Genomic DNA, 25,529 nt, shown 5'->3' on the forward strand with positions numbered 1-25,529 from the left:
TCATGCTGGCCTTCAAAATAAGTGCATTAAATTTTGCTCTTTTTATTATTATCAAAAATAAATAAGTTAACATGTCAAATGGAGGTTAATACACTATTAACAATGTTCCCTATAAATTGTCAATATTCAGTTATAGTTATTACATAGGAAAGGTCCAAATATAAGAGTGATCTTTATAAAGAAAGGTCCTAATATTACTAGACCTATCACCAATTGTCATAGAATTTGATAGAAGTTGTCTTGAATAGATAAAAACCAAGTATTGTTTTGGGCCTTAAAGGCATTTAAAAGACAACATTGTACATAACATTGAAGGTACTCCTGTTAGATTTGTTAACCAAAATTAAACTCAGCAATTGTACCAATTAAAAGACAACAAGACGGCCATGATGGCCTTATATCGCTCACTTGATTAATGAGGCTCTGAATTAATATTGTTAGCAATGAATGAAAGGCAGATGATGCCATAAACTTAAACTGATATCATAACATTCATATCTGCACCTAAAATAGTGAAAATTTTATGTGCTGTGACCTTTTTTTACTTCAGATAACCCTTATTTAAACCTGAACTGGAAATCATTCAAACAACCTTTTAACCAATGTCCAGTATACTTAGGCTAAAAATGTAACCTCTTGAGTGATAACAAAGTTTGGGCTGTGTCAACTAAATTACCATGGATGACTAATGTTGAAAGCTGAACTTGAAATCATCAACAAAGTTTCAGGATATTTGGGATGAAAATATTACCTCTATAATGTTAACAATATTTTTCCATAATTTAGGTTGTATGACCTAGCTTTTGACCCCAGTTGACCCATATTCAAACATGACCTAGAAACCATCTAAACAACCTTTCTGACTAATTTCCATGTTATTTGGACCAAAACAGTAGCCTCCAAAGTGTTAACGGGTTTTTGCATATTTGATCTGAGTGACCTAGTTTGACACCAGATGACCCATGTTTGAACTTGCCCTAGTAATCATCAAAACAACATTTCTCACCAATTTCCAGGACATTTGGAATGAAACAGTAGTTTTTAGAGTGTTTTTCCATATTTGGAAACCTATGGCCATTCTTTAGGTGGGACCAATTTTGACACTAAAGAAAAACTTTGAACAACTTAATTAGAAGACATATAGATGATATCATTTACCAAATATATAAGCTCTTCTGAAAAGATTTTTTTTTAAAGTTTTCACTATATGTAACTACATGTTCTACATGTATATTTTAATATATGAGTGGATTATAATGTAGATATCTACTATACAATGCTTCATACCAAATATCTAATCTCTAGCCTATGTCAACTAAGAGAAAATGATCTTTTAAGTATTTGCTGTATACCTATAAGGAAGTTTCATTAGATGATCCTACACACAAAGTATCAAAGCTCTAGGTTTAACACTTTCAGAGGAGAAGATTTTTTATGTTTTTACTACATGTACATAATGAAAATCAATGACTCACTAGGACGGGGCCAATTTTGACACAAGAAGACTATAATTTGAACAATGTTGGTAGAGGTCTACTACACAATGTTTCATGACAAAATATCTAATCTCTAGCCTTTGTCAATTCAGAGAAGATGATTTTTTAAGTTTTTACTATATAGTATTACATATAAGCAAAATCATTTACACCCTAGATAAGGATAAGGTAATGGAGAGGAGGTGAGCATAACTTTTCAGTAACATATATTTGATTTATTTATTTTGTTTTATTTATGTCAGTGTAATAAGTCTGAAGAAAATCACTCAAGTACATTTGGAGTTATGCTAAGATAAAAAAAATTTCCAAGTAAATCTGAAAGGGAAATAGCTCAAAATTAATAGAAAAGGTAAGTTATTGAAATTTGCACAATGAAATTTCCCAAAAGAATCTTTGTCTTTGTTTAAAAGTTTTTTTTAAAACCTAGAAAAAATTTTGGGGGGAAAAATGCTCGGCATGAACGCAAAAGACGGAGACCTTTTCTTATATTTCCTGGGAAGCAGATAAAAAAATATAAAACCCTCCCCTTTCTCCTGAAGAAAAAAACGTTTTGAAAAGTAACAGCCCCCTGTTACACTGTTTGGGCCCTGAATTTGATCCATGACTGTAAAAATTCTCTTTGAAACAGAAGTTTGGTGGGGGAAATTTTTTTAAACCTCTTTCAGTAGGAAAACCCAACTATCCCCCTTGGGTCACTATGGTATGCCCAAAAGGAGTGTACAACATCTATTGTATTCACCAATAAACAAAACTCATCAATTTTCTCAATCTTTGATGGGCTAAAATTATACCAACACTCATAATTAAATGTCTTAGTCTGAAGGTTCATAAGCATTGTGAATAGTAATCACAACAAGAGCTGTCACAGGAGACAGCGAAGCTCGACTAATAAAATACTGGACGCAGTAAGGAGGACAAAACTATGAAAGAAAAATTCAAATTATGTATAATTAATATTATTTTTGTTATAGTAAAAAAATACAACATTTTTGTAAACATAATTCCAAGATCAAGGGGAATTATATTCTAGAAATAGTAACGCTTAGAGTTATGAACCTTGTCACAAACAACATGTGTGTAATGATAAGAAATATATTTTTATTTAAAGTTTGAAGTAGATACCTTAAAAAAGTAAAGAAGTTATAGTATTTCTTAAAAGAAAATCCTAAGTTAAAGAGAGATAAATCTGTAAATAAATTGCTTCAAGAGTTTGAACATTGTCGCATAAAATGTAATTGATGATAAGGTAATCAAGTATTTGAAGTTTGAGGTAGATACCTTTAACTAAAAAGTCATAGTAAAAAATAACATTTTTCTAAGTAAAAAAATATTAAGTTTTGGGGAGATAATTCTTAGGCAAATATTGGTGCCAGAGTTTATGAACCTTGTCACATAAGATGTGGAATGATGATAAGGTACATATATTTGAAGTATGAAGTTCATACCTTTAAGAAATAAATAAGTAACAGTAAAAATAGTATTTTTGAGGAAAATTTCTAAGTTCAAGGGAGATAAATCTGAAAATATTGGTGCTAGAGTATGAACCTTACCACATAAGATGGGGATGATGATAAGGTACATATATTTGAAGTATGAGGTTGATCACTTAAGAAAATAAAGAAGTAAAACAGTAAAAAAAAGTATTTTTTGAGGAAAATTCTAAGTTCAAGGGGAGATAAATCTGAAAATATTGGTGCTAGAGTAATGAACATTGTCACATAAGATGGGGATGATGATAAGGTACATTTATTTGAAGTATGAGGTTAATCCCTTCAGAAATAAAGAAGTAACAGTAAAAAATAGTATTTTTTAAGGAAAATTCTAAGTTCAAGGGGAGATAAATCTGAAAATATTGGTGCTAGAGTTATGAACCTTGTCACATAAGATGTGGTTGATGATAAGGAACATATATTTGAAGTTTGAAGTTGATACCTTAAGAAATGATAAAGTTATAGTGAAAAATATTTTACTGCACCAAAACTTTAATCTGGACGCGGACGCCGAAGCGAGTGGGACAGCTCTCCATATACTTCGTATAGTCGAGCTAAAAATGAAATCTTACACTTGTGAAGACTCATATGAAACAAGGGGGATTCTATCAGAGAAATTATTTCAAAACTCCTCCCATACACAAAGGTTTGTCACACATGTCATTAAATATTGAAAGCCCTAACAAAATAAACTTAAGCAAGAATTTTTTATTTCCAGAAAGGTGTTTTTTTACATATTTATATTGTAGATGCACACCATGCATTAAACTAATTTTTGAGAGAGCATACAAATCATTTAAATATTTTGCCATGACATTGTGCAGCCATGACTCGGACCATGGGTTTCCAATTGCTGTCCGGTATCCTGGATACTACTCCATCACAGCCTTTCAATATATTTCACACTAACTGGCCTTTTCATATCTTTTAACTTCTATATTAAATCGTCTTTTAAACGAGAGCAACAAACTATTTATAGCTACTTATCACCATAGTTACTAGGTGATAGCTGGTTAGATATAGATAGTGAAATACCTGTAAATCAATATAGTTCCATTTTCATCCAAACACCATATATTTTTTTCTATGCTGCTTACAGCCAACATCTTAGTATCAGGTTTTATTTCCTTAAATAAAACAAAAAATAAATAAAGAGGTCAAATATAATGTTTAAGCTTCAACTTTAAAAGATTATAAACATTTACATCCATAACACTGTCTGACAGATGAACCATTTTTAAACAAAAAAGAAGAAAACAAGCAAATTCATTGAATTTATATCCCCCGGCCAGGTACTGGTTATTAATAACACAACAACTGTAGACATAAAGCTTTATATATATATATTTATCATGGCATAAACAGTAATATTCTTAGTACATAATAAATATTCAGGGCAATAACAGAGCCTTAATTAACTTGGTGTTAAATAGTAAGATCTGGACATGGCAATGAGATGTAAATTGCCTTTTTGTATCTATGGTTCCCATAAAGTTTTGTTGAAATCAATACAGCAGTTGCAAAGAAATAGCAATATTGCTCTATATGCATACTACATAACTAATCAAGGGCCATACTGCATAACTAATCAAGGGCCATAACTCTGTAATGAAGGGTCTGGTCTGAACAAGGCAACAAATTATGCACATCTCATTTTGGTATTAATGGTTCCCATAAAGTTTAATTGAATTCCAGCCAGTTGTTGCAGAGAAGTAGCGTGGAAACAATTATTGCTCTATATGCATACTGTATAACTAATCAAGGGCCATAACTGAGTTAGTGTCTGACCAGAACAAGGGGACGATATGCTCATCTTCTCTTGGTATTGAAGGTTCTTCTAAAGTTTCATTGAATTCCAGCCAGAAGTTGCAGAGAAGTAGCGCAGAAATGATTATTGCTTTATATGCATACTGCATAACTAATCAAGGGCCATAACTCTGAGTTAAAAGGTCTGACTGGAACAACCCGACAATATGCCCATCTCCTTTTGTTATTGATGATTCCCATAAAGTTTCGTTGAATTCCAGCCAGTGCTTGCAGAGAAGTAGCGTGGAAATGATTTATTAACTCTAAGTAAAAGTGTCTGACCAGAACAAGGCGACGATATGCCCATCTCCTCTTGGTATTAAAGGTTCCCATAATGTTTCATTGAATTCCAGCCTGTAGTTGCAGAGATGTAGCGGGGAAACGATTTCTGCTCTATATGCAGACTGCATAACTAATCAAGGGCCATAACTCTGAGTTAAAAGGTCTGACTGGAACAAGCTGATGATATGCCCATCTCCTCTTGATATTGAGGATTCCCATAAAGTTTCGTTGAATTCCAGCCAGTAGTTGCAGAGAACTGGAGCGGAAACGAAATTCAGACAGACTGATTGACGGACGGACGGACAACGCCAAAACAATATCCCCCTCCCGATTCCATCGGCGGGGGATAATAAATTTATAATAGGCATGGTTGCCTTGTACTATTTTCTTAAGCAAAGTAAAGCAAAGTACCTAGCATAAATGATGTAATTTTACGCACACAAAAGTCCATTAGATGACAGCTTGCAATATGTCCGTGCCATGAAAGACTTCAGCTAGACTTAAAACTTATGATCTTAAGTTTCTGAAATTAATACACTGTCACAATATAAACAACTAACCTGGTATGATATACATTTATTACAGGTGTTAAAAGAGAGTATTTTAACATGTACAATTTGTTCTCTGATGTCACACCCAAAAATTTTTTTTGGTTTTTTTGTGGTATTTGATTTTTTTTTTTTTTTTTTTTTTTTTTTTTTCTCCTGTGGAGAAAATGAATTCTTTTAACAGTAAAAAACAATGAGGAGTTGATTACAAATTATAGCTTGTAAAACTGGTGAAATGGAGTAAATGACATTCATTTAACAGTACAATAAACAATGAGGAGTTGATTACAAATTATAGCTTGTAAAACTGGTGAAATTTGACCTTCAAGTCTTTATATCATAATTAAAAATTTACATTAAGATACAATTAAAAGAAAGAAATTCATAACATACTAAATTAACAAGAGGGCCATATGGCCCTAAGGTCGCTCACCTGTATATAGGCCCCCCCAACCCACCCCCCCCCCCCAAACGTTGCGAGGGCCAAATTTAACCAAAGGGCTTTTATTTGCAACAAATTGGTAGCACCCATAAGAAGATGATTCATGCTAAACATCGAAAGCTCTAGCTCATTGGCTATTTAAAAGAAGATTTTTTTTTTTTATAACAATATAGTTAAAAACAATGAACACCGCCTGGGGGCGGGCCAGTTTTTGACCCAGGGTTTTTATTTGAACAAACTTTGTAGACACTTATAGAATATGTTTTTCATGCTTAATATCTAAACTCTAGCTATTTGGGTTTTTTCAAAGAAGATTTTTAAGTTTTTGCTATACACATATAAGGAAAATCAACGACCCCGGGGCGGGCCAATTTTGACCAGGGCTTTTATTTGAACAAACTTTGTAGACACTCACTAAAAGATGTTTCATGCTTAATATCTTATATCTAAGCTATTTGGGTTTTTTTCAAAAAAAGAATTTTTTAAGTTTTTTGCTATACACATATAAGGAAAATCAAATAACCCCCGGGGCGGGGCCAATTTTGACCCCAGGGCTTTTATTTGAACAAACTTGGTAGACACCTATTAGAACATGTTTGATGCTAAATATCTTAACCATAGCTCTTTGAGTTCTTTAAAAGAAGATTTTTTTAAGTTTTTTACTATATGCATATATAGGGAAAATCAATGACCCCCGGGACGGGGTCAATTTTGACCCCAGGGCTTTTATTTGAACAAAACTTGGTGACACTTATTAGAACATGTTTCATGCTAAAATATCTTAGCTCTAACTCTTTTGGTTCTTTAAAAGAAGATTTTTTAAGTTTTTACTATATGCATATAGGGAAATCAATGACCCCCTGGGGTGGGCCAATTTTGACCCCAGGGCTTTTCTTTGAACAAACTTGGTAGACACTATTAGAACATGTTTGATGCTCAATATCTTAGCCATAGCTTCTTTGAGTTCTTTAAAAGAAGATTTTTTAAGTTTTTAGCTATATGCATATAGGGAAAATGAATGACCCCCCGGGGCGGGGCCAATTTTGACCCCAGGGCTTTTATTTGAACAAACTTGGTAGACACTCACTAGAAGATGTTTCATGCCAAATATCTAAGCTCTAGCTCTTATGGTTTTTTAAAAGAAGATATTTAAAGTTTTTTCTTTCGGTTGCCATGGCAACCAGAGTTCTGCATGGAATTCAATTCTTTGAACAATTTTTAAAGGTGACCACCAAAGGAACATTCCTGTGAAGTTTGGATGAAATTTGCCTTGTGGTTTATGAGGAGATGTCATTTAAAGTAAAAGTTTACGGACGACGGACGGACGACGGACGAAAAGCGATCACAAAAGCTCACCCTGTCACTTTGTGACAGGTGAGCTAAAAAAACAAAACAAGATTGCATTTGTGAAAAAATGCTTTGCAACCACAATAAATATTAGGAACAGAAGTAGGCATTTTTGTGTTTCTATACCATTGAACTTTACCATAATGCAGTAGTGTCTAATGAATTTGGGGGTCAAGATCAAATTTCAGCATGTCAAATAGTACAATAATGGATTTTCTTAAATACTATCTTTTCAATTAATTAACTATTTCTCAAAACATAAAAAAAACATTTACAATTTAAAATCATCATTATATACATGCTGTGAATCATAATGTCCATATAATGTGCTCAAATTATTTTATAAATATCTCTGAAAAGCAAACATTTCTCTTCCTTGAGGTCATGACCTTAAGACTATATCCCAATCAGACTAAAGGTCAGATCTACTTATTTCTTACTAGTCAATCTGATGACTACCGTATATGTTTCGCCTTTATAATTCGGATTTCCCAAGAAAGCTATTTTTAGCCATGCAATCAAACCGGCTTTTACAGATTGGCATTAGAAGAAGTAATTTTCTATTAATCACTCTGGCGGCCATTTTGTACAGTGAAGCGAAACGTGCCTGCGGTATGCACAACTAGGTATGGTACTGATCACTCCTGTAAAGTCATGTTGAAATCCCACCAGCAGTTTTTATACCTCTGTCAGCCATTTTGTGCAGCGAAACCAAACCTGCCAGCTATATGCACAACTAAGGATTGTATTGATCATTCATGTGAAATTTCATTGAAATCCCACCAAAAGTTTGACCTGTGAAAGCCAGACATGTTTATTTATTTATGGCTCTGGCGACTATTTTGTGCAGCGAAGCAGAATGTGCAGGCAATATGCACAACTAGGTATGGTAATAAAACAATTTCTAAATGTTCATGTTGGGAAAATTTTCTTTAAAGTTAATGCATACATTCTTCCCCATTTAGACTTTTGTTGCACTATTAGGGGAAATTGCAGTAAGGAACTCTAAAATAACCTGTATAAATTTTCAGAAACGGGCAGCATGAATAATATTAGACAAAGATTTTGATGCATCCACCAATGATTTATTTTCTGAATTAAACTGGATGAAATTTTCTGAAAGAGTAAATCATAAAAAAGCTATTTTAGTGTGAAAGTCCGTTAAGTGTGCAAGTCCTTTAACAATCTTCTCCCTGATTATATGCAAAATCTTTTTACTAATACAGAACATACACAATTAAGATCATATGTACAAAAACAACTTGGAGTTCTGCAGAAAATCTTTTCATATTCAGGGTCAAAACTTTGGAATTCTCTTCCGTAAGATATAAAAAATTCCACAAATTTACAGTCATTCAAAAATAACTATCTGAAATGGTGGGTCTCTGATGGGAATAAAACACATCAAGTTGTATTATAAAATGATAAATGTATATCTTACATTCAATGTTTATATTCTTATGCTAAGTTTTTTCTCCAGATTGTCATTTTAAACGTTTCTTAACTACATGTAATTTTGTTGTTGTTTACTATACCTTCTGTTTGTAAATGTTTATATTATGTACATTGTATATATGAACAAGGCTCATAGGAAAGACTGGGCATGCCTAACTATGTTGCCTCTTTAAATAAAGTTTTTATTATTATGTTATTGTCATTACTGATCACTCCTGTGAAATACCAACAGCAGTGTAACCTGTGAAAGCCCGACTAGCTGAATGCAGTCAAACTTTTGGGAGACATGATGACGTTAAAAGAGGTTCACTAGACAATGTTTCATGCCAAATATCTAAGCTTAGCCCTTGTAGTTTTGAAGAAAAAGATTAAGAACATTTTTAATATATACATATAAGAAAAACACATTACCCCCGGGAGAGACCCAATTTCACCCCAGGGCTTTAATTTGAAAAATCTTGATAATGGTCCAATAGATGACTGACTTGCTGAATTGATTATACATGTAGATGATTAACTTGCTAAACTTAGTATATATCACTTATTTACTAAACTTAGTAACGATGACTGACTTGCTCAACTTAGTATAGATGACTTACTTATTAAACTTAGTATAGATGACTTACTTGCTCAACTTAGTATAGATGACTGACTTGCTCAACTTAGTGTAGATGACTTACTTACTAAACTTAGTATAGATGACTTACTTGCTCAACTTAGTATAGATGACTGACTTGCTCAACTTAGTATAGATCACTTACTTACTAAACTTAGTATAGATGACTGGCTTGCTCAACTTAGTATAGATGACTGACTTGCTCAACTTAGTATAGATGACTGACTTGCTCAACTTAGTATAGATGACTTACTTGCTCAACTTAGAATAGACGACTGGCCTGCTCAACTTAGTATAGATGACTGACCTGCTCAACTTAGTATAGATGACTTACTTACTAACTTTAGTATAGATGACTGACTTGCTCAACTTAGTTAAGATCACTTACTTACTAAACTTAGTATAGATGACTTAATTACTAAACTTAGTATAGATGACTGGCTTGCTCAACTTAGTATAGATGACTGAAATGCTCAACTTAGCACAGATCACTTACTTACTAAACTTAGTATAGATGACTTACTTACTAAACTTAGTACAGATGTCTTTTTTTCTTCTTTGTTTTGTGTTTTACGTCACATCGACACAGTATAGGTCATATCGTGACGTTCCAGCTTTACTGGTTGAGGAAGACCTCAGGTGCCCTTTCGTGCATTATTTCAGGCACGAACGGGTACCTGAGTAGAACCACCGACGTTCCGTAAGCTAGCTGGATAGCTTCCTCACATGAAAGAATCCAAAGTCCCTGTCGGGATTCGAACCCACAGAGGTGAGGGGCAAGTGGTTTGAAGTCAACGACCTTAACCACTCGGCCACGGACGCCCCTGTACAGATGTCTAGCTTGCTCAACTTAGTATAGATGACTGACTTGCTCAACTTAGTATAGATCACTTACTTTCTTACTAAACTTAGTATAGATCACTTACTTACTAAACTTAGTATAGATGACTGACTTGCTCAACTTAGTATAGATCACTTACTTGCTAAACTTAGTATAGATGACTGACTTGCTCAACTTAGTATAGATGACTGACTTGCTCAACTTAGTATAGATGACTTACTTACTAAACTTAGTATAGATGACTGACTTGCTCAACTTAGTATAGATGTCTGGCTTGCTCAACTTAGTATAGATGACTGACTTGCTCAACTTAGTATAGATCACTTACTTACTAAACTTAATATAGATGACTTACTAACTAAACTTAGTATAGATGACTGACTTGCTCAACTTAGTATAGACAACTGACTTGTTCAACTTAGTATAGATAACTGGCCTGCTCAACTTAGTATAGATGTCTGGCTTGCTCAACTTAGTGTATATCACTTACTAAGTATAGACTATTTTTATTTGGTAAACTTTGATGACCAACTTGATAAAATTTAATATTGATGGTTGACTTGCTTAACTAAGTTGAGACTTTTTATTTACTAAACTTAGTGTAGATGATCAACTGTCAAACTAAGAATAAACTACTTATTTGTTAAACACATCTCTTAACCTACTGTGCATAACTAATGAGCTACACTTAGAACTATCAACAAACTTGTTGAACTTAGTTAAAAAAAATATTGGCAACTAGTTAAAAAAAAAATATTGGCAACTTACTGTTAAACTGTGTACATACATCTAACTAATTAAATAAAGAAGTATACCATTTATAATTATTAATGACTTACTATGAACACTAGTTTCTGAAAAGCCCATGTTTTCTACAAATACAGAGCATGCAGATAGTACATCTGATTTTGTTTCCATGGTAATAGCATCACTAAGGTGACAGAATTGTGGACTACTGGCTATCATACGTATATGTGCAGCAGATGGACGGTTATGAGGGTCTTGATCCCAACAAATACTCATCAGGTCTAACATATGAGAAGGTAAGAAGGCTTCCTGTAAATATATTCAAGTATGAGACATTTTAAAATATAAAATAATGTTCAAATGTTCAACATTAAGAATATCTTAATACCAAGTTATCATCCAACCATGTATGAACAAGATTGCATTTGTGACCACATTAATACAACACTAAATAGTAGGGTAGGAACAGAAGATTTTTTTTTGTTTCTATACAATTGAACTTTGCCATAATGCATTTGAGTCTAATGAATTTGGTGCTCAAGGCCAAATTTCAGCCTGTCAAATGAAAGAAGATCAAATTTTCAGATACAAAGGCCAAAGTGCAATAATTAATTCAAAGTAAAAGTATTTAACTTTACTTTACTGTACTGCATAGCTGTATTAAACCTTGAAATACAGTTACAGTTTTTTTAATCAAGCATTACCTATTTCTGAAAACATAAAAACATTCATGATTTAAAATCATCATAATATTCATGGTGTGTATCATAATGCTCAAATTATTTCATAAATACCCCTGCAAAGCTACCATCTCTATTGATAAAGGTCATGACTCCTAAGCTATTGACTCTTTTCATAGCAGACTGTTATTTGGTTGAAAGCAGTGTATACATGTTTGATTGAAATAAAATATTGTTTAAACTAAACTTACTTTGTTCTTTTCTTCCACAAATGTATAGGTTTTATAAATTTATACATGAATACAAAGTGGAAAATCAGCATCCATCTTCTACATTGCTGTAATCCATACAAACCTCCCAGGCAGTGTAGTTATACAGGTTTAATAGTGACCCAGGCAGTATAATTATACAGGTTTAATAGTGACCCAGGCAGTATAATTTTACAGGTTAAATAGTTACCCAGGCAGTATAGTTATACAGGTTCAATAGTGACCCAGGCAGTATAATTATACAGGTTAAATAGTGACCCAGGCAGTATAATTATACAGGTTCTATAATGACCCAGGCAGTATAATTATACAGGTTCGATAGTGATCCAGGCAGTATAATTATACAGGTTCAATAGTGACCCCGGCAGTATAACTATACAGGTTCGATAGTGACCCAGGCAGTATAATTTATACAGGTTCTATAGTGACCCAGGCAGTATAATTATACAGGTTCGATAGTGATCCAGGCAGTATAATTATACAGGTTCAATAGTGACCCAGGCAGTATAACTATACAGGTTCAATAGTGACCCAGGCAGTATAATTATACAGGTTCAATAGTGACCCAGGCAGTATAATTATACAGGTTTAATAGTGACCCAGGCAGTATAACTATACAGGTTCAATAGTGACCCAGGCAGTATAATTATACAGGTTCTATAGTGACCCAGGCAGTATAATTATACAGGTTCAATAGTGACCCAGGCAGTATAACTATACAGGTTCAATAGTGACCCAGGCAGTATAATTATACAGGTTCTATAGTAACCCAGGCAGTATAATTATACAGGTTCGATAGTGATCCAGGCAGTATAATTATACAGGTTCAAAAGTGACCCAGGCAGTATAACTATACAGGTTCAATAGTGACCCAGGCAGTATAATTATACAGGTTCAATAGTGACCCAGGCAGTATAATTATACAGGTTCAATAGTGACCCAGGCAGTATAATTATACAGGTTCAATAGTGATCCAGGCAGTATAATTATACAGGTTTAATAGTGATCCAGGCAGTATAATTATACAGGTTCAATAGTGATCTAGGCAGTATAATTATACAGGTTCAACAGTGATCCAGGCAGTATAATTATACAGGTTCAATAGTGACCCAGGCAGTATAATTATACAGGTTCAACAGTGACCCAGGCAGTATAATTATACAGGTTCAATAGTGACCCAGGCAGTATAATTATACAGGTTCAACAGTGACCCAGGCAGTATAATTATACAGGTTCAATAGTGACCCAGGCAGTATAATTATACAGGTTCAACAGTGACCCAGGCAGTATAATTATACAGGTTCAATAGTGACCCAGGCAGTATAATTATCCAGGTTCAATAGTGACCCAGGCAGTATAACTATACAGGTTCAATAGTGACCCAGGCAGTATAATTATACAGGTTCAATAGTGACCCAGGCAGTATAATTATCCAGGTTCTATAGTGACCCAGGCAGTATAATTATACAGGTTCAATAGTGACCCAGGCAGTATAATTATACAGGTTCAATAGTGATCCAGGCAGTATAATTATACAGGTTCAATAGTGACCCAGGCAGTATAACTATACAGGTTCAATAGTGACCCAGGCAGTATAATTATACAGGTTCAATAGTTACCCAGGCAGTATAATTATCCAGGTTCAACAGTGACCCAGGCAGTATAATTATACAGGTTCAATAGTGACCCAGGCAGTATAATTATACAGGTTCTATAATGACCCAGGCAGTATAATTATACAGGTTCAATAGTGACCCAGGCAGTATAATTATACAGGTTCAATAGTGACCCAGGCAGTATAATTATACAGGTTCAATAGTGACCCAGGCAGTATAACTATCCAGGTTCAATAGTTACCCAGGCAGTATAATTATACAGGTTCAATAGTGACCCAGGCAGTATAATTATACAGGTTCAATAGTGATCTAGGCAGTATAATTATACAGGTTCACTAGTGATCTAGGCAGTATAATTATACAGGTTCAATAGTTACCCAGGCAGTATAATTATACAGGTTCAATAGTGATCCAGGCAGTATAATTATACAGGTTCAATAGTGATCTAGGCAGTATAATTATACAGGTTCACTAGTGATCTAGGCAGTATAATTATACAGGTTCAACAGTGATCTAGGCAGTATAGTTATACAGGTTAAATAGTGACCCAGGCTGTATAATTATACAGGTTAAATAGTGACCCAGGCAGTATAATTATACAGGTTCAATAGTGACCCAGGCAGTATAATTATACAGGTTCAATAGTGATCTATTAAAGATAGAATGGAAATACTTTACCTCTGTCTTCAGTGTAGGTCGTCCTCCATGTACTACATGTACATTGATATTGTTTATCTCTGTCAATGGCTGCCGACATGTTAACAATTCAAACATGAACATCCCAAATGAAAATATGTCAACCTGAATCATTGAAACAAAAATATTACAGATGATTAAATGCAAAAACAGTACTAACAAGGCAGTCTGAAGGACAGATAAATCCCCTTCCGCAGCAGACATGAATGTGTACTTCTTGTTGTGCAATGCATATCATAAGCACATTTGCTCATCACGAAAGTCTGTTTCAGGTATTGACCAATTATCTTCCATATTTAGAAGGTAAATACATTTGCAAAGTCTTGGTAACCATGGGTTATTTAAGACATTAAAGTTTAGGCAAAATTGCTGTTCCATTGGATTTAGTGATATGTCCTGTTTTAACTTATAATACTTTGATTGTGAGTATAATGTATTATTTGTTACAGTTTTCATGTTTTACAAATCATTCAGGTGAAAATTACAAGACTGATGGTTATGTTATAACCTTGACCATGGGGGTAGCCACCTGATTGTTGCCCTCTGTAGGTGATGATGGTGATTATCAGCGACAATATAATTAAAAAATTTCAGAAGTTTAAAAGTTATGAAGAGGACACAAAATTGTTGTCTTTAAGCATTTGACCTCTATGTGTGACCTAGACCTTGGGGGCTGTGACCTGAATATTGGGCTCCACACATCAGGTCATTATGGTAAACATTTGTGCAAAGTCATTTTAAAAACTTATTAGTAGTTTAAAAGTAATTGAGTTGACAGGAAAATGTGGACAATATAATTTCACCTTTAAGTGTGACCTTGACCTTGAGGGTAGCAACCTGGATGTACCTTGGGGGTAGCAACCTAGATGTTGCGCTTTGCAGATTGTGTCATGGTGGGTATCATTTGTGCCAAGTAATTTTAAAACCTTTGAATCATGTCAATAAGTTATAGACATGAATTATAGATGTTTTAACATTGGACCTTTAAGTGTGACCTTGACCTTGGGTATAGCAACTCAATTATTGCACTCTGCACATGCCTGATAATGGTGATCACTTAAGTTTAGTTATTTCCAAATTCTTTTAGCGGTTTAAAAGTTATGGAGCAGACATGAAAGTGTTACGGACGAACAGACAGACTGAGGCCATTCCTATAATTTTGCAGAAGGGGATTAACAAGCAGATGTGTTGAAATGTTATCACCTATGATGATACATATCATTTAATTGAAGCTTTTTAGTATTATGAACTTTAGGAGTCCAGTAAAAATGAATTTGATTTCTCTTCTTATGACCAAATGTCTGCAAAATTAAAAGTGTCATGCAAATTAGCTCTTACAGCAAACACATCTTTAAGTTACAAATGACATGTTTTTGAGATATAAGTACATTTGAATGACTTTGTGTTATGTCATTTAGTCATTTATTCAAAGTATATAACTGAGAAACACAATTATAGGGTTAAAGTGTAGTGATCGAATATTATAAAATTTACTGAATCTAATTAGTCCAGATATGAATTATATTTGACTATAATAATAGGGTTATTATAAGAGTATCTTGATCAGTACAGTACTTGACTTAAGTGGAGTCTATTTGAAGAGGATCTCACAAAGTACTGTATCTCCCAATGAAATATGTTCTAGTAAAATCCATGAGAGGCAAATACAAGATCAAAATATTCCTGTAAAAACCCAGCAATGATATTCTGTATTTATTTCTCTTGATACAGGTAATTAATGTAGAACAAGTGGTGTCAGTAGCACAGCATGCTCAACAATTCTTAGAGCTTGAGAGTTAAACAAGAGCCAAATAATTTAGAATTGTTTAAGTTCCAAAAAAGCCATAATTCTCTCAAAATCTAGGTAAGAGTTATAGGCCTTTGACAGTGAACTCCTTTTATGCTCTTAAATAAGTTTGTGAAGTTTCAACCAATTCCCTTTGGTAGATTTAGAGATACCATCTTGCACACAAAAACTTAACCAAAGTGCAACACCGATATCTAAGTGAGTACAATAGCTCTCCCTATTCTTTGAATACAGCTGATAATTTGAGTATATATATTAATATATACAATAGAGCTGATAATTGATATATATATAAAATATGTATAAACTTATCATACCTTTTCTGTATAAGTGTCTCTTCCAGTACGCATCAATATCTCCGGCGCTATAAAAGGTGGCGTTCCACCAAAACCTTTAGTTCCCCCTGGCAACACAGACTTACTTATGCCATAGTCTGCTAATTTCACAAGAACGGGTTGTCTAGGGTCAAGATCATTTGGTCCTGGTAGATTCCAGGCAAGAACGTTGTCAGATTTGAGATCTCGATATATTATATTGCGACTGTGGATATAATCTAAAGCATCTGCAACCTAGGGAAAAAATATGCCTTTAATGATAACATAATATCAAAATACATAGAATACTTTCATTTTTTGGTTTAGTTTTACATTGCACCATCACAGTAAAGGTCATATTGCCACTTTCTAGCTGTACTGGCATGCTTTGTGCATAATTTCAAGCCGTAACGGGCACCTAAGTAAAACCACCAATGTTGTGTAAGCTAATTCAAAAGCTTCCTCACATGAAATAATCCAAAGTCCTTGGTTGGATCCAAAACCAAAGCTGTAAGGGGCAAGTGGTTTGAAGTCAATGACCTTATCCGCTCGACCATGGATGCCACTATAAAGAGTATACAGTTAGTGTACTTTTTGTTAACATGAATACTCAATTAATGTCACTGTAAAGTGAAACATAACAATCATTCTTTTAAAGAATGTGTCTCAAGTAATACATGGAACATATCCAATTATAAGCTTATAATTGTTCTGCATCTTGCATAATAATTGTTTGTAATCTCACAATTAATACCATAAGTATATTTTATTGATAGTTGATTATTTAGACAAAGCTAGCTGAAAACTGCAGGTATAGCAATAAAGAAAATTTACTGTTACCTATCATTCCCATAGCAACCTAAACATCTATTTCTGGGTGCAGACAGATGAACAGACAAAGCTGTGAGAATATGCATGAATGTAAATAAAGGAGTACCCACCTGAATAACAACCTGTCTTATTACCCAAACAGGAAGACGAAGCCCATCTTTATGTCTATCCTCAAATATGCTATGGAGAGAACCAAGAGGTGCAAGTGCAAGTATAAGGGCAAGAGGACGCCTGGAGAGACCAAGAAGTGGTACAATATGTGGATGTTCTACTGTCTGCAGGATGCTTACTTCCTGCCTCGCTGTGGTATATGCTGCACATATTGTCTCTAGGCAAATCTGACTTGTCTGATTAGTCTGCAAGGACCAACAAACATTATCTTAAAATATCTTTGGCGTTAAAACCATATGAAGTATACTGTTGAACAATACAAACTCTAACAAGAATATGTTTGATAAACACAAATGCCCTGGACTCAGATTTTTGTCACAAAAACATGTTTACCAATTCACTCAGTTATGGAAAGAAAAAATGCCCAAAAATTATAAACACAGTAACTTGACAGAGTCATGGCTTTTTTGCAACTGTGAAAAATATAAGTTGGCAAGTCATTGCTATGACTTGTGATGAAGTTGAAAAATATTCAACTTTATCAAATATATATAAATGTATTTATATACCTTGAACCCAGTGAATCCAAACTCCATCCAAACTTAAAGGACCACCTTAGGTATGTTCCTTGTAAATATGAGACATTAGTAAAAAAACTAGAAATGTGTCCTTAGGACACGGGTGCCCCCACACTTCACTGTTTTGTCAATCTTATGACTTTAGGTCAAATATTTTTTGGCTACATGTGCCACAAGTTGAAAACTAAAAATCTTTTACTATGTCAAGGGGAAGAACTTTACAAATACTGAATAAAAATCCACAAGGAAACCCCAAGGTGAATAAGTATATGGCTACCAACATTCTTGTAAACTTTCAGACCTACAGGTCAAATATTTTTTGAGTTATGCATTATTTTTTGAGTTATGCATTAACAAGTTGAAAATTGCGAATTTACACTAAGTCAAGGGCAATAACTCTTAACAAAACTAAAAAAAATCCACATGCAAAACCCCAGGTGCATAGCTTCACAGTGATGTTGATAATTATTCCTGTAAAGTTGGTTGATTCTAACTCAAGCACTCGAGGAACAAATAACACAACAAAATGGAACTGTTTCCACTAAGTCAAGGGCAATGAATCTGACAAAACAGAATAAATCCACAAGTGAAACCCCAGGTGCACAACTTTACATGCTGAGCAACATTCTTGTAAAGGTTCATGACACTAGATCAATTTAACATGCAACACAAGTTGAAAATCGTAAATTTTTATTGTTTAAATATAAATGAAAAGATATAATCCTGGTATGTAAATGCTGTGGGACGACATGTTCGTAACCTCCAGAAATTATAATAATACCTTTTAAATTTGTGAAAAGAATCTAGCTTATGCCAACAGTTACACATGCTGATCAACATTCCTGTAAGGTTTCATGACTCAAGGTCAAATAATTTTTGAGATATGTGCGTCACAAGTTGAAAATTGTAAATTTTTACTAAGTCACGGACAATAACTAAAAAATACTAAATATTTTCACACGAAAATACCCAGGTGCACAACTACACATGCTGATCAACATTTCAATAAAGTTTCATGACTCTAGGTCAAATACTTTTTGAGCTATGTGCGACACAAAAGAGAACGGACAAGGGTAAATCTAAATGCTCCTTCCTAAAGTGGGGGCACAAAAGTAATACAAAGGCTGTATAAAAAAGTGTAAAAAATCTATTGTTAGCACAAGTGACCTCCCAGCATTGGACTATCCAAGATATGTTTCTTCCAAAAAACACCAGTCTATAAATAAAGGCTGTAAAAGCCAATGTGTAAATATCTATTTTTAGCACCCTTGACCTAGACCTGGCCTCTAACTCTATTCAAAGGAAGAAGACCATACAAGATATCTTCTTACCAAACATGAAAGTCAACTATGGGCAAAAGGATAAACATCAATTTTCCGCACTGGTGACCTTGATCAAACTGACTCAATATCTTGTACTTTGTATTGATAGGTAAGTGTGGAAATTATTAAGCCATTAGTATAGATAGAACTTAAGATATATCCAACTTGCCGATTTAGGTTAACCATAGTCATTTTCAAAGTACTGAAAAGAGTAATAACTTGGTCAAAATGGAAGCCATAGTTATGTAACTTACCCAGATCATGTAAATTGTATTGATTAGTAAGTGTGTAAATTATAAAGCCATTGGTACAGGTAGAACTTAAGAAAAATCCAACTTGCTGTTATAGGTTTACCTTGTACAGACAGTCAGTTCAACTACTATATGCCAGGGGGCATAAAATTTCAAACTTGAATATCAAAATTATTGCATCAAGAACAAGTTTGAAAACAATCTGAGGACCACAGTGTAGAGAAGTATGTAAATTGCTCTGATGCTGCATATTTGGTATTACAATTATAAATTAGAAATAACCTTTCATTATTGTTTATACAAGTATTATATGGTAGACACTCAGGCCATAGTAATTTCATTTTAAAAGGCTATATTTTAACATATATACATTCAGTAACATGTATCACAAATTCATAATACTGACAAAAAGTTCATTAATATAAAATAACACTACTTTACTCTCTCAAGGTGCACCTTGTTATTAGTGCCTTTCCAGTCTTCATATGACATGCATTTATGGCACATTAAACAAAGTGTATTATAAGCCAAAATGACAATTCCATATATATTTTTTTGGTATAATAATATGAAATACAGCATCTGCAACCAACCCTTTAAAGTGTATATACAACAAATTTTATACAATATTTCAAATTTTAATAAATATCTTACAAATTTACTGATATTTCTCTAATTTGACAAAAAAGATTTAAGAAGAAAAACTGACCTTTCTGCGTTCTTTATTGTTAGGATCATACAGTACTTTCACAGCAACATCTATCACCAAATGCTCACTCTGTGAAATATTCTTAATATTTTAAACTGACAGAAAAGAAAGCTGATATACACAAATTATTTTTGGTGAAAGCAGATGTTCAGATGGATCTAACACTTATCACTAATTTATAATTTTATTTATTATATGATCTAAATATAGCTGCAATCTCATTGGTCCAAACAGTAGTCAACAGAACTTTTTATAAAATCATATTCACTGGGTGAATTGGATTTTCCCAGTCTAATTGAGACTCATATTAAATGATCATACACAGTAGACTGTTAATTATGCGTGTTTATTAAAAATTAATTGTTGCTTTATGTTCTTTATGTTATATTTCTCAATTAAAATATCATTACTTTACTATTATACTGAAAGGCTACACCGCAATGATGAGTATAAACTTGAATTATTTTTGTATGCGCAGCGTTCGTGTAGTTGTTGCACGTCTAACATGTGCATCTTTTTTCCCGCGCTTCAACAAGGCAAAATTTGAACATGTATATAAGGATGTACTTTTCATGATTTTGTTATTTATTTCTTAGCCTTTTCATATAATAAAACAATTACTGACTAGTGAGCCATTGAATATGATGTGATATTCACCGGCAGAAAGTCATCTGCCGGTGAGTATCACATCATATTCAATGGTTCACTAGTCAATAATTGTATAATAGTATATATGAAAAAAAAAGAATGAATAAAAAAACAACTTCTTTATATTAATATTAAAGAAACACCAAAAACACAACACATTTCCTAATATTAATATTAAAGAAACATAAAAAACACAATACATTTCTTAAGAAACATCAAGCACAATTTTTTAAACAGTTACTGTTTCAAGAACATTTAAATTCATTTATCTCTTAAATTATGTGCTTGAAATGAAAGCATTTAGCCTTTGCCACCACTATAGAGCAAGTCAGGTCAGCAGTCCATGTTATATGTTGTTGTTAGCTCAATTTTTGTATTTTGATCTTTAAATCCCTTGAAATAAGAATGTTAAGAGTTTTTAAGCTACAATTCAGCAGGTTAAGAGTTAAGAAATAAACTTATTTAAAGTATCAAATGATGGCATATATTGTATGTGTATATATTTACTTACCCTTTTCAGTATGCCCTTTGACACCGTACCAAAAGCACCTTGACCCAGTTTATCAGTAGCTTGTATGGCGTCATCTTCTACAACAAATGTTTCATCTAAATCTTGAAACACCTGAAAAATATTTTCATCTCTTTATAAAACAAGAGAGTCTCTGCTGTATTGTAAGTTTGCTTTTTAATCTAATATTCTAAACCAAAATACAACTTACATTATCATTTTAATTCTTTAATATTACTCCAGATTCCTGATTTCATGTGATATACTTGTCCATAGTAAAATTTTCCCCAAAAAAAAGGTTTAACTCAGTTATGGTAAAAAAAATAATAATTACGACACAGTTATATAACATGACACTAATTGACAGAGTCATGATGTTTTGTTATTGTGAAAAATATAAGTAAGCATGTCAATGCTATTTGATGAAATAGAAATTTATCGAATATTTATATAAAACTAGAAGTAGTTTTTGTCACAAAAACATATCTCGCACAACTAGGTATGGTAATGGTCACTCCTATGAAGTGAAGTCGGAATCCCACCAACAGTTTGACCTGTGAAAGTCATTATAGCCCTGGCGACCATTTTGTGCAGTGATACGAAATGTGCCGACGATATGAACAACTACCGATGACTCTGATCACTCATGTGACGTTTCATTTAAATCCCACCAGCAGTTTGACCTGTGAGAACTGGACAAGATTTTTTATTTAAAGCTCTGGCGGCCATTTTGTCTAGCGAAGTGGAACATGCCAGCAACTAGGGATGGTACTGATTACTCCTGTGAAGTTTTATTTAAAACCTGCCAGCAATTTGACCTGTGAAAGCTAGAAAAGCTTAATGTGGAAGGATTTATTTACAAAATGGTACTTATGTGAGTTTTCTTTTGATCTTTTTAGTCATATTTAGTCACACAAGGTCTAAAAAAAAGACACACAAGTAAAAACAGAATAAATAGCATCAAAGAAAATGTACTGTTACCTATTTTTCTCCAAGTCACACAAGTACCTCAGTGTTTGTACTGACCAACAGATGGACATACAGACAGACAGCAATTGCAAAATCAATATGTCTCCAAAAAATGGTTTGAAATCTTTAACACTTTCATAATTATTCATTTCATTACACAGACAAAGACACATACAGTGATAGAAAATATTGTTGTTGTAAATATCAAATTTTGGTTATGTCATTTCATGTTTCAGAAGAGCAATATACTTACAGCATCTGGAGCTATATGTATTAGCCTTGTTACCCCATCTTGTCCTGGCATAAAACTAGGTGACACTGAATCATGCACCTTACATAATTTTCATCTAGACCTTCCAGTACATTTTTGGATACATTTTTTACCAGAATGTACACATCACTCTATGTTTCACTTCTATCTCTACATCAGCTGGGTTAATACTGGCAGTATTTTCATGTTTGGTTATCTACATCACTCCGGATACTGACCAGCTGTGGGGGTTCTGATCCTCCAGAACATAAAACTCCCAAGCTCCTTAAAATAGACAGAATTGCACACATATCAAAATGGAAGGTTATTATAAAATACATTGTATCTTGGTATTACATTTTTAGCTCATTACAAGAACTTTTAAATCAAAATTAAATGAAAATTAAGAGACTTTATGTTCCCATTTTTTTAAACTGTCAAAAAAGCCTGTGTGTGAAAAAATAGTTCAAATTTCAAAAGATTGACTATTATAAAAGTGATATTTTAAGATAAATTACAAAAACTTCCTAACATATAAAAGGCTTTTTTTCATTGAACATTACCGATATTTATAGATTTTTATGTAGATCACAGGGGTTATTGACTGTTCAGGTGACATTTTTTATTAAATTGAAAACAAAAATGACAAAATATAAAGTTATTTTGAAGGTTTTAATATCTGATTACACACCATTTACTGTTAGATTGACACAACATCATGCAATTTGAGGCGTATTAAATGGACAACACAGATAATCAAAACATTACAGCCAACGTTACAGTTTTGGGGATGGCAATGGGAATGCCGTCATGACTATCAATACTACTATTTTTTTCCGAAAAAAAAGTCAAGTTAAATTTACAGTGGATACAAATTCTTGTTTGCTTTTATGTTATTTTTAAATAAAGGCATTTTTACCTGAGGGATTTTCTTTTGATAACTAATTTCAGCTTTGTAAACACATTTTGGGCATGGAAAACCACTCTCGTTACTAGGTAACGGCCCCTTGACAACTCTGAAATAAATCTTGACTCTTTCCAAATCTCTTGGAAACCAAGTCCTGTAACAAGGGCAGTTCTATATGCCTCTACAACCTTGGCAAGGAACTGCAGTTTTTGCTTTCTTCATCATGGTTTAAATGTTTTCTTGGCTCAATAGAAATTCTAAAAACTGTGGTGAACCAAGGTTGGGGTCATTGATATCCCATAAATAAGTTTAATTTTATCTGCGCTTTTGAAAGATACTTTTTCAGAATAACACTATCATTAACATCCAGTTTCCCCATTGACTATCAAAAATGACATTCAATTTTTAAGATCATCTTGGGTGTAGTTACACATTCCTCGTGCATAATTTGATGTAATTTCTCACCTTTCTTTCACCTGCATTATTCAACATTACCAAAATATTTACCAAGTTCAAAACCAGTTTGCCAGCATCTTTCCAGTTTTGGCGTTTCCCCTTTTGAATATCAGGACACTTTTGTCAACCCAATATTTCTTGTGGAAACTGGTACCATCCTCATCACAGGATCATAAAACAGTTCATTCAAGCTAAAATTCTGGTTTATAAGCCTTGGCCCCAGGGAACTCCACTAGGAAAGTATGTGAGGAGATTTAAAGACGGTGTGTTGGAGAATGCTGGGTTACTACTTGGTTTTGGGTAACTAACTAATGTACATGAAGCCTGTTCCTCCGACATATTTCTGTTTGTGGAGTTAAACAGCCTACCTATACTGGCTTGACTCTCATTCATAACATTAACTGGTACGCCCTTTCTCCTTACTGGAATCTGGGAAAAAATACCCTCATTAAATACTAGAATTCCGTGAGTCGGATGTGTCCCCTTGTGAACAATATAGTTTAGGAGAAATGGCCAGGACAAAATGAAATATGAAAAGTAACAAAGAGCAATAACTCAAAGAATAAGAAAAGCAGAGCAACAGTTTCTGTGCACTGCACTTCTTATCAATAAGATCTATCATCCTATGAAGTTTCAAGTCCATAGCTTTCATAATTTATGAGAAATGGCCTGGACAAAAAATAAAGTATGAAAATTAATAAAGGGTAATAACTCAAAAATAAGAAGTGCAGGGTACCAGTTCTTGTACACAGAACTTTTTCTTAATGAGATCTATCATTCTATGAAGTTTAAAGACCATAGCTTTTATACTTTGGCAATAACTCAAAAAATAATAAATACAGAGTACCTGTTCTTGTGCACTGCACTTCTTCTTAATGAGACCTATCATCCTATGAAGTTTCATGTACTTTAGGAGAAATGGCCCGAACAGAAATCGCCTGGACAAAAATAAAGTATGAAAATTAACAAAGGGCAATAACTCAAAAAATAAGAAATGCAGAGTACCGGTACTACAGCACTGCACTTTTTCTTAATGAGACCTACCATCCCATTTAAATTTTTATGTCCATAGCTAATAATTAGGAGAAATAGCCTGGAAAAAAAAAAAGTAGAAAAATTAAAAAGGGGAATTTTCCAAAAAAAAAGAATGCAGAGTACCCGGTTTTGCGCACTGCATTTTTTTTAAAAGATCTATATCCTATGAAGTTTGAAATCCAAAAATTTTACACATTTGGAGAAATGGCCCCACAAAATTAAAGTATGAAAAAATTTAAAAAGGGGAAAAACTAAAAAATTTAAAAAGTGCAAAATCCCTTCTTGTGCATGCACTTGGGGGCATTAGAGCATGCATACCCTACAAAATTGAAATCAATCAACTTATAATATGATTATGCTCCGACAAACTTAAGGGGAGCGCCGAAAAAGACATGCGAAAAACACTGCGAAAAAATAACTCTATTTTCCCCTTTTTTAAGGCGCACAAAATTGCACACAAAAGGGCACATTTAAATATCAAAATTTTGCTTTAAAAAAAAAG

General features: G+C 33.4%; 1 protein-coding gene and 1 long non-coding RNA gene across 2 annotated transcripts; both read right to left on the bottom strand.

Moving 5' to 3' along the window:
- Positions 1-2,209: 2,209 nt before the first annotated feature.
- Positions 2,210-5,719, bottom strand: LOC132730622 (uncharacterized). The gene is made up of 3 exons (XR_009625781.1): positions 5,635-5,719; positions 4,022-4,113; positions 2,210-2,275 (listed from the first exon to the last, which is right to left on the bottom strand). It is a non-coding gene; the product is annotated as an uncharacterized LOC132730622 (long non-coding RNA).
- Positions 5,720-11,097: 5,378 nt separating this feature from the next.
- LOC132730624 (leucine-rich repeat serine/threonine-protein kinase 1-like) lies at positions 11,098-22,715 on the bottom strand. Its single transcript, XM_060716592.1, has 7 exons — positions 22,633-22,715; positions 21,414-21,524; positions 20,255-20,323; positions 17,394-17,639; positions 16,456-16,707; positions 14,314-14,436; positions 11,098-11,379 (listed from the first exon to the last, which is right to left on the bottom strand). The coding sequence occupies exons 1-7, from the start codon at positions 22,681-22,683 to the stop codon at positions 11,113-11,115; spliced, it is 1,119 nt and encodes a 372-aa protein (XP_060572575.1). The 5' UTR covers positions 22,684-22,715; the 3' UTR covers positions 11,098-11,112.
- Positions 22,716-25,529: the final 2,814 nt, after the last annotated feature.

Source organism: Ruditapes philippinarum, unplaced genomic scaffold, assembly GCF_026571515.1.
Source record: "Ruditapes philippinarum isolate M1 unplaced genomic scaffold, ASM2657151v2 ctg668_1_1_1_1, whole genome shotgun sequence".
NCBI classification, from domain to species: domain Eukaryota; kingdom Metazoa; phylum Mollusca; class Bivalvia; order Venerida; family Veneridae; genus Ruditapes; species Ruditapes philippinarum.

Coding starts and splice junctions, on each gene's coding strand:
- LOC132730624 (XM_060716592.1), bottom strand. CDS start 22,683: ATGCCAGGACAAGATGGGGTAACAAGGCTAATACATATAGCTCCAGAT. Junction 17,640..20,254: donor ACAATAAAGAACGCAGAAAG/GTCAGTTTTTCT, acceptor TGGTCCTTGCAG/ACTAATCAGACAAGTCAGAT. Junction 14,437..16,455: donor GAGACACTTATACAGAAAAG/GTATGATAAGTT, acceptor TCAATGATTCAG/GTTGACATATTTTCATTTGG.